We start from the raw sequence: 9,972 nt of genomic DNA, 5'->3' as shown, positions 1-9,972 counted from the left end.
TAGCTGTCATTAGCTTTAGCTGTCTACTAGCAACTACAGATTTCGATGATTGAGTCTGTCGACCAATCACAGCAGTCTGTGTTTCCGACTTTTTGACCAATCACAGGCTGCGGTCCTGATTGTGTGAAAGTTCTCAAAGTTTTGCCCAATGGAAAATAAACAACTTGATAATAAAAAAAAAACAACTTTATTTGATAGTACTATATAATACAACTTCTATATCTTAAGAGAATATTGCCCTGATTTAGCATTTCAACTTGCTCTTAATGATTCATACATCTCCCTTTGGAGCCATGAAAGGCTCAAACAGCACTGCGCTGTATGAGTAACTTTGATGAGTACAATTTGAGGATGTTTGAAGATGTTTGGCCATTTTCTGAATACTACATCTCTGTATGCATGCATGCATGCATGCATTGTTATAATTTCTAGTTTAGATAAAACCTACTTACTGTTTCCTTCAGGAGGCCATGAGGCTGTCACCTGCTATATAACCACTTTTCCCTCAAGCACCATGTGCAAGAATGCCTTTTCAATTTCAGAATTATTTCCTCTTTGCGTCATTTTAATTAAAACACTTCCAAAGTATTTTCAGCTCAAAAGGTGATATAACAACCTTTGCTTGGCTTGTTGCTCGATATACAGTTTATATGTTTCTCTTATGCCCTTTCTTCCCCAAAACTCTCTAAATCTCACATTCCCATTGATAATTGATGAAGTTTTCAGTGAAACCGTCCAGAAGGTTTTGATTCATGTTGCTGTTCTTGGCTTTTTATATTCATGTGCCTGTGTGTGCATGTGCACATGGACATTTTGAATTTGACTCACGCTTCATTGCAGCCTTTCGTCATGTCATTGTTTTACTCCGAAACCTTTTATGAGGCTCAGATTGTTTGGGGATTTGGAGACCATCAGCACAATTGACAAAGGCATAATGAATGTTTTTCTATTTTCTCCACTCTCGTGGTTAGTTTGCAGTCTTAAAAAAAGCTTTAGATGTACTGAAGCTGTACATCTCAGCAGATTACATATATATATATATATATCATAAAGGGAGGTTTAGCATTCTAAATTAAACAAAGCTCTGAAAAATGAACAGATTTACAGACAAACAAACAGTGAGTAAATTCCCATTTATTTTTACATTTCAAAATGATTCCATTGAAAAACTTGTTCTATGCTGCACATTTAATCTTAAAAAGCAGGCAAGAGGGACAGATAAAAGGGAAATGTGACATAGAACTTATAGTGCATTAATCATAAATGTGAATAACCGCATTTTTTATGTAAAATTAGATACAGAAATGTGTGGCTGGGGTTTGCAGCAGGCATATTGACAACAAAATCACATTAACCTTCAGAAGTGAAATATGGATGATACTAGATGAAGGTCACAAAGATAAGGGGTACAAAATCATGTTTATAAGCTTTGACAATGTGCAGGAGAGTGGAATTCTACTGGGTAAGAGCCTAATCCAGAGTCACCTTATTCTATGGGTAGGAAAGGAGGAGTAGAAGTCCTCTGCAAAGGCTTCTGCTGGTCACTTGAAACACAGGCTTATGGCTATAAAACAGCACACAGGTTTTGTGGAGAGGTCTACACTTGCTGGATTTTCCTGGGCAGCCATTTGAACAGGGTCTTGCAAAGCTTTTTGCTTCTCACCTTTGACTTTGTTAAGTTCTTAATGATGACATTTCTGAGCAGGCTGAAGTTCAGGGGAGGGGATGAGTGCGCGTTGAAAGCATTATTTCCTTTTGTCGAAAGGTTCAGAACTTCCAAGAAGCGTCTTTCCTGCTGCCTGAAGTCATACTCCACACTGGACAGACACAGATGCAGCCCAAAATTACTAAAACCCCCCAAAACAGAGGCTTGAAAACAACACAAAATATATCAGCTCTTCACAAAGAATGCATATGAATGCTTAGATTTGTCAAATCTGTATTTCCAGCTTATTTTTTCTATTATGTATCAAGCTTTAGTATTTACGGCTCACTTTGTGGGACTCGTGTGGGAGGATCTGCGCTTGTCAGATTTCAAAATGTGTGATTGGTTCAGGCAGGAAGACATCCCCCAGCAGGGTGTCCTTTGTGTTTGAAGGTGCACACATTTTGTTCAAATTGCCTTATCTTCCATTTGGCCTTTAAGGACCAGATGGCAACACACAGCAGTCAGCAGATCAACTTATGTAATGTGTTTTTGTCATGCAAAAGCAGTTTTGGGAGTAAGTAGATCAGGAGGGATGTGTTGAATATTTCAAGGTAAAGATCATTTTAGGTCTCGCTTTGTAGAGTGTGAGGTATTTTGTTTTCAGAAGATGATAGGAAGACTTAGATTTCCATAGCCGCCTTTCAAATACAGTATTTCTGGGACAATGCTCTGTAATGTTTTTTGTCTCAACTGATGCAACATTTCCACTAATGGGTGCAAACCAGCATCAAAGTTAGAATATGAGAGCTAAAAACTATTGCATGATATGTTTTCATGCATCACATCTTTAACAAAATGGGCAAGGTATATACGTCTGTCATTAGCTTTTTTTTTTAAGTAAATAAAAAGGACATTTTAACATGATTAAATAATTGCTGCAGGATGTGAATACAATACTTTTCAAGATGAGGCTACTTTAGGCAAACTCAGCTCAAGAGCTAAAATATGTATTTACATTTGACACAATATCAAATTGTATGCCTTCATATCTTAAGTGAAGTGATCTTTGTAAATATTTGTTTAAAGTGCAAGCTGCTTTGGCATGACTTGTCCCTTTTTGCTAGTTTAAATTTCAGAGTGAATCCTTATCTCCATAAATCTGGATTGTGAATAGATGGAGTCACATACGGTCAGTGTTTTAATTTGACAGTGTTCCGAAAAGATTTATGATATGCCCAGAGGGGAAAAGTAATCTCCCTATGTATTCTGAGCGATGAAACAAATGAGCAGTACAGAGCTTTTCATTTAGTAAACTGCCCATACAGTAAGTCATTCATTTTAAGTGAGGAGAAGTGGGCAGTCTGACAGAGAAGTGCTCGGTAACTGAAATGGCAAATGGCCTTGGCCTTGTTGAACCATGCCTTGAACACAAATGAACTTTGAATAAAACCCATAATTTTAAGTTGCCCTTTTATAAAAGTAAGGCATGGTCCCTCTGTTTTTACAGAGGGACATTCTTAAATATTGATTTATTTTTTGGGAGTATCCTTGTACAAATATCTCAAAAGAGATTGTTTCGGGCCCAACATTATTTTCTTGATCTTAATAAAGGTTGACTGGTCTATAATCAACGCCAAGGCATAACACAATATCATACTATATATTCATTATTTTTTGCAACCATAGTTCTATTTTGGGCAAGAGACCTAATTTCTAGAGCTGCTCTTTTCACTTATCAGTTCAAACACTGCATGCAAGCAAAATGGTCATTTAACTATTATCTCACCTGTACACAATACAAGCAGTCTTCTGGCAGGTTAAGCAGTTGTTGAGGTCCTGTCCAGTGTTGAAGCATTGCCGACTAGGATAAAAGAAAGTAAACATAATTGCATACAATGAATAAGAGAAAACTCCCCCATTCTTTCAGATTCACAGCTTATTATTCTCACCACTCATCCTGTGTGTGTGATATTCTTCCAGACTGATGTTGGCAGCGATGGGCCGTATAACATGCATTATGTCAGACATCAGTTGGTTATTAGGAGCTGGTTATTCTGAAACATGACCTCGGAGGCAGTCACAACCTATTAGCACACTACAGTGGATGAGAATGATTGACATAGACACATTGCCAGAAGGCAGTTTTAATTCTTGTTATTTGTCCCAGAAGAGTTATACGGCTAAATAAATCTCTCCGAGATATGCCCTCTCGAAATGCCCAAGTAGGTTTCTGTCACACTCATGCATTGCACACATTCACAGGCCTGGTTGCAATCTTCAGTGTTAAGGCATCATGACACTATGATCCCAGCTTCATAACATCTTGACAGTATGTTGGCCTTCAAAAGATGTTTGTTCAACTTCTTACATCCAAGTGTATCTAAGAAATAGTGCAAATAAGAATTGTTTAATCTTGTTAATCCATTATTTCAAAGGTGGATACTAGTTAAATGTCAGCAGAAAGTCAATGTTCAACAAAGTGGTACTTAATCATTTGCTGCATTTAAATGAATTCCTTAACCATGTTTTGTTCCCACTTCATCCAAATTGGGAACAAAACAATTTTTTTACTGTGTTGCAAATATTATTTTTGTACATATTTTTTAAAACATATTTTAAAAAGGGGGTTTAAAAAAACTGAAATGTCTGATGTATCTGTCACCCAATTTCAATTGTTCTGTTGTATATGGGTTGTTTTTACCTTCACCAGTCAAGGCTTTATAAATTATTCAACGTTCTAGGCTCCATGACCAGTCATGTCAGTGTAAACTGTCAATAATTCTAAATTTTAATCCTTTTACATTGTTTTTGTCCTATTATTTACATAAAAACACAACAATCTGTTAAGGCTTTTACATCTTTTATTTAGAAAAGCAGGACTTTGCAGCCCATAGTGTGCTAAGAGCTAACAGGCTAATTGCTAACATCTTACAGCTAACATTAACTAGCTTTCCTCTAGCCAATTATAAAACATATTTTTGTAAGCAATGCAGTATTGTCACAGTAGAGTAGAATTTTGCATTGACAAACCCGCCCCCCCACCCTCTGAGGTGTCGGGGTCATCTGAACCCGCCTTAAAGGCAACAATCAGAGTAACCAGTACTTTCTCCACTTAACTCTGGATGAATAAGCATAGGCTACTGTACATGTCTTTTTACAAACACACACAAAAGTGTTTTTTCGATTGAAAATCAATACAGTTTACCAATGCATTGCAAGGCCACTGTGTGTATCCAGCAAATGCAAATGATGACTCACTGAAAAGTCAAAGATCAGCAAAGCAGGACAGCTTTTAAAGTAATTCCCTTGACCAAATCTGGCAAGCAGCTACATTATTGGAATGTGGAATTGAATGTGGAGTCTATTAATAATTTAGTCATATCTGACACTGCAGGGTTTGTATTATAGTTAAACAATACACTAAATGTTTGATAAGCATCATGTAATAATGCTGCTGTTAGTCTATATGTAAAGCAATACATTACACTAGACTAGACTAGAGGAGTCATGCAGACACACACATCATCTTACCCGCTGGTGGGAGTGTGGCAGGTCTCCAGGTCATGGATAATGTTAAGCAGAGTAGTGATCCTGTCCTTGTTGGCTGCCAGGCTGGCCTCCACAGTCTCGAGCCTCTGCTGTAGGGCTGCTGATTTGCAGCACTGTGGAGAAGGAGGCAGCAACAGGGCTGCAGCAGCTGGCTGCGAGTGAGCCAGGCTGGGGTCCTCTGGGCACGGCTGAGGGGGGGCAGCGCTACATTTTGAATCCGCTCTGACGATCGCCTCTGCCTCGCAGGACGGGAGGCGGGACATGGATGCCAAGAGCTTTGTTGATGACGGCAATATGGAATTGCATTCAGTGCCTGTGTGCATAAAACACTTTTCCTGGCTGTTAAAAGGGACTGGTGCAGTGAATGAAAGCTCTGGACTTTTGTGTGTTCGTGATAGGGATGAAGGTTCTGAATCAGAGGTTTGGAGAACTGAAGGTTTGGCAATTGCCTCGACATGTGCACCAGTATTTTTCAGTGATGAGAAAGTGGTCTCACAGTTTGATTGTGCTTCGGCAACTGGTTTTGAATGATTGGGAAGTGTCCGTTCGTCGGCCTTATATTTAAGGCTAATATTCGCATGCCTGACGGAGAATCCCGAGGAGAATTGTTCTGTTTCTGAATCCGTCTCCTGGGCGCTCTTTACTGGTGGGCATGTAGTGGATTGTCCCTCATGTTCAGTGTCTTTGTATTCTTGATGATGCGTGCGCCTTTGTTGCCCTGTGTTTATGCAACCCCGGAGACAAGAGCTGCTTGACTTAATTAGGGAAATGTAATTCTGAAGGTCGGTGACCTGGGGCACATTTGAATTTTCATGGTCATTTGACTCATGCAAAACTAATTCATTGATTAGATTACCACTGAATTTATTTCCACGCGTATATGATTCAGTATCCGGAATAATGGCTGATTTAGGAGTTGGGGTGCTTGCATCACTGACTTTGATGTGATCTTTTGACACGTTTAGCTGCTCGGATAATGCAACCGGAGTCATTGTTGAGTTGTTTTCCTGATTGGAAACAACACCACACACACAAGAATCATTCCCGCTTTGAAGCCTGCTGTCTGTTGCTAGTGTGTGATCAGGTTGAGGCGCGTCATTCCGATTAAGAACGTTGGTGTGTTGTGTTGTGTCTGCTGATTGCAGCAAAGCTGTATCTGTGGCACAGACGTTACTTTGGTTTCCTGTCAATGTAGATGAAGAGGTGGAGACTGTGTGTGGTGAAGTTGTCAGATTGATTGAGGAGTACCTGAGGGCTTTATTTTTTAATAGAGCGCCGTTGCATGTAGATGTAGAACTGGGTGCTGCACTTGAAGGCAACCTAACTCTTGAGTCTTGGGGTTTTGTTTCACTAAATGTTGCGTTTACAGATCCTGTGGAAACATGAAGCGCAGGCTCGGACTTTGAGGCGTTACGTAGAATTGGTTGGATCTGTGTAGCCACAGATTTACTTTCAGTGCTGGTATGATCTGAACTAGAGGTGCGATTCAAACCGTTCTTTGGGACAACAGTTCTGAGAATTGAATGTGACGCAGTTGTGTTTTGCATGGAAAATCTACTTGAGTTCATTGCAGTGTCAATAAAAGACGCTTTGCCTGGTGATTTTTCCTTGAGGCTTGATAGTGTTTCTTCTTGAGGGGTATATCCAGAATCGCGAGAGAAACGTGGTGGACTTGCAGGGTCTAATGCATTGGCTACTTGTAATAAGACAGGTCTCTTGGGGCTTATTCCCAGCCTATGAGTTGTATTTATTTCTACACTTACTATTTCATGTTGCACATTAGCAAATTTAGCAGGTATACTTTCAGTCGACGCCAGTACAGTATTAAAGTTTGTGATTGATTTGCGCGTGTTGGTAGTAGATGTGTTTTCAAATTGAGAAGATGGTGACAAACCTTTTTTAGGCACATTATTTTGCGCCGAGTTGTTTTGTGGGTTTTCAAACTGCTTAGGATAAGTGTGTGTGTGTGGCTTGTTTGGTTTGGTAGCTGTTGCAAACTGCGGAGTCAGAGCGAGAGTTGTTGGTCGCGGGATTTTACCGCCTTGTGGCGATTTTGCTAAAGATTTTATATTGGCTTCCTCTTTTCTTGTTTCAATCGTTGCTTTAGTAAAAGTTATGGTTTTGGCATGGAGGATGGTTGTGGGTTGAGGAGACGTTGCATCAATTGCAGCATGTGTCTCTGAAAAAGTGTCCAAATTGTCTTTAGAGTGCACTGGGCATGCTGGGTGTGGGGTATTTCCATACTTTAGTTCTTCACTAAAATATAACATTTGTGGATTAACGAGTGTCCTGTTGTCTCTGTTTGTGATGCTCTCTGAGATTTCATAATGGCTAGGCTTAAAGTTGTTCTCCATATTGGGCATCTGGACATGCGTGGTAGGCAAGACGGAGGCTGACTTTGATGGTTTGTCTGCGAGACAAGCGCCAGTATTGGAGCTTTTCTCATTCTGTCTGCCACCGCAATGGCTGCATATTCTTTGTGGCATACCAAAAGGTCCGGCAGCATATAACAGCAGCTTCCCACACCGCTCTGCATAATGACCTTGCAGTCCGGTTGGGTCTCTTTCACGAGAGAGTGCACTGTTGACAGACTCTGCCTCGTCGCTGTGCACGCTAATTCCGCCGATCGCCTCTGAATCTACCACGCTGCCGTTGGTGTAGCGGTGAGCAGATTTTAATTTAGACCTGACGTTGGTTACATTCCCAGCAAAGTGTGGGTTGGTCTTGATTGCCCTGGCATAGCAATAAGTCCCACTACTGTTCCTCTGACTGCAGGCCACATCCTCAGAGGCCTCACCTCCTAGTGCTTTGAAAGTCACTTCTTTTTTGGTCTTGGATTCCCCACTTTTCTGTTTTAAAATAACCCTTTTCTCCTTGTCAGTCTTAGTTAGAAGTAATATCTCCTTGTACACCGTTTCCTTGGTGATGTAGCTCTTGGATGTTTGAGTAATGCTATCCGATGGCGTAGAGAGTGTATCAGTTAACTGTACACTGTGCTGGGTGAGTGGTCTGCTTATACCCGGGGATGTCTGAACACCCACGCTGCACTGAGGTCCCCATGTGTGCAGCAGGGCTCTGTCTACTCCTGTTGTTCTCCAACCACACACTCCAACCAGGGCAGGGACACCCAAAACTGGAACTGGAGTTGTCAGGTCAGCGGCTCTTCTCCCCATCCCTTGTTTGGCTGTCTCAAAAGTCTGGTAATTCAAGAGAGCGGCGGTATTTCCACGCCATTACATCCGTCTAAAAAGTAAGAGAGGAACAAGTTTACAGTGGGAGGCGTTTGAGATGGTGCCATGAGAGAAATCTATGGGAAAGCAGGACAAGTTGAAACAATGCGCAGAGCTAGAACTGAGACGAGGGACAGCTTCAATGCCGCAGGAATCAAAGATAACTATTGCTGTCGGAAATGAAATGCAGACTTGAGATAAGCCAGAAAGAATCACGCTCTCAACTAAAAAACTCTCCCAACCTGGGGTGCCTGAATAAGAAACAGAAATCTGTTAATGCTGATAAAAAGGTGGGCTTTGAAAATAAGTGTTTTATATTATATTAGCCCTTGACAAATACTGCCTCCTTTTAGTGTCAAAAAGCACAAATTAATTTATCGAATACAATTCAAAATGTTGCTGCTTTGGTAAACTCTGTCTCCTCTCTAATGGGAATGTTTGTCATAGCAAGCAGCTTTCACTGTGTTGTCCTCCACATTCAGCTCACCTTGGAAAGAGGCCATAATGTATACACACACTGATGCTATAGACTTCATTAAGCTTTGTGTGCATTTAACTGGAACACCATTTCACACGGCTGGCATTTTGTGTGCATGTGTCTATGCCACTCACAAATTCACATGTGCCAGTATTTTCATGTGCGAGAGGTCATTTTAATAATTTACGCACCAGCAGTTCCGTAGTCACCAACGGGGCTTTAATGTGTGACTCTTTTTTTCCATATTAACAGGCAGTCTATCATTACACACTGAAAATGCAGTGTGAATGTTTGGGCTCGCGAACGGTGATTTATGACAACATATTCATGCAAACACATTCTGACAAGGCTCCTCTCCATCCCCCTCAACAGCCTTCATACAGGGATGTCAGAATTACAAAAAGGAGAACATTTTGACATCTTTATCGGTACAGAGTATTATTATTATTATTTTGGTTTTCGTGTCACCTAATGTTACTTACTGTACGCTCAGTCAAATGACCTATGTCTGTTGTCACCACCGTTTAATGTGATAAATGTCCTGCCCTGTTAATGCACAATTAAATTCTCCTTTGCCGGGGTGAAATATATACATGCTCTTTCAGTGCCACACACTTTCTTCACATGATCAAGACTAAAGAAAACAGAGCTGTTTCTCAGCACATTCCTACCAAATGTGTTTTTATTATTCTGTTAAGCAGGCTTACCTGAGTGTTTGTTTGATCCTGCTGCGAGTTGTCTTGTTTTCTTGAGTCCAAATGTCAGTAGCTACTTTTACGCCTTCTGTTTTATGTCCTCATTGATCCATCACATTTTGGAGTGACTTTGTCTTCATATATCCAATCCCTTGGTGGTAGAAAACAAACTCAGGAGTCTGCAGGCGGTCCTTCTGCAAAGCATCGATTCTTGATGAGCCCTCAATTCTGAACTAATCTACCTTTCATTGATCAGGCATAAAGCCACGCTGTGTCCTCATTGTGTCCCCTTCTCCTCTTGTTTTGGTCCTGCTGCTCCATGATCACTCCATAATCACAACACAGCAGAATGTTACTGTATGCTGCCCTCCA

General features: G+C 40.7%; 1 protein-coding gene across 2 annotated transcripts; it reads right to left on the bottom strand.

Annotated features, from left to right (window-relative positions):
• Positions 1-1,135: 1,135 nt before the first annotated feature.
• LOC117469959 (INSYN2B protein-like) lies at positions 1,136-5,695 on the bottom strand. Of its 2 annotated transcripts, XR_004554638.1 has the most exons (4): positions 5,180-5,695; positions 3,598-3,732; positions 3,435-3,509; positions 1,136-1,817 (listed from the first exon to the last, which is right to left on the bottom strand). XR_004554638.1 is itself a non-coding variant. In XM_034114461.1 (3 exons), exons 1-3 carry the CDS (start codon positions 5,518-5,520, stop codon positions 1,598-1,600), a joined length of 636 nt encoding a protein of 211 aa, XP_033970352.1. In that variant the 5' UTR covers positions 5,521-5,695; the 3' UTR covers positions 1,136-1,597. The 2 variants fall into 2 exon arrangements, 1 of the variants encoding a protein (XP_033970352.1); XM_034114461.1 differs by lacking the exon at positions 3,598-3,732.
• Between the last annotated feature and the right edge of the window lie 4,277 nt (positions 5,696-9,972).

Source organism: Trematomus bernacchii, unplaced genomic scaffold (assembly GCF_902827165.1).
Source record: "Trematomus bernacchii unplaced genomic scaffold, fTreBer1.1, whole genome shotgun sequence".
Classification (NCBI taxonomy): Eukaryota; Metazoa; Chordata; class Actinopteri; order Perciformes; family Nototheniidae; genus Trematomus; species Trematomus bernacchii.
Note: the sequence above shows the minus strand (reverse complement) of the source record. Positions and strands in the feature narration are given on the sequence as shown.

Coding starts and splice junctions, on each gene's coding strand:
- LOC117469959 (XM_034114461.1), bottom strand. CDS start 5,520: ATGCACACAGGCACTGAATGCAATTCCATATTGCCGTCATCAACAAAG. Junction 3,510..5,179: donor TGCCACACTCCCACCAGCGG/GTAAGATGATGT, acceptor CTTTTATCCTAG/TCGGCAATGCTTCAACACTG. Junction 1,818..3,434: donor ACTGCTTGTATTGTGTACAG/GTGAGATAATAG, acceptor GTGTCTGTCCAG/TGTGGAGTATGACTTCAGGC.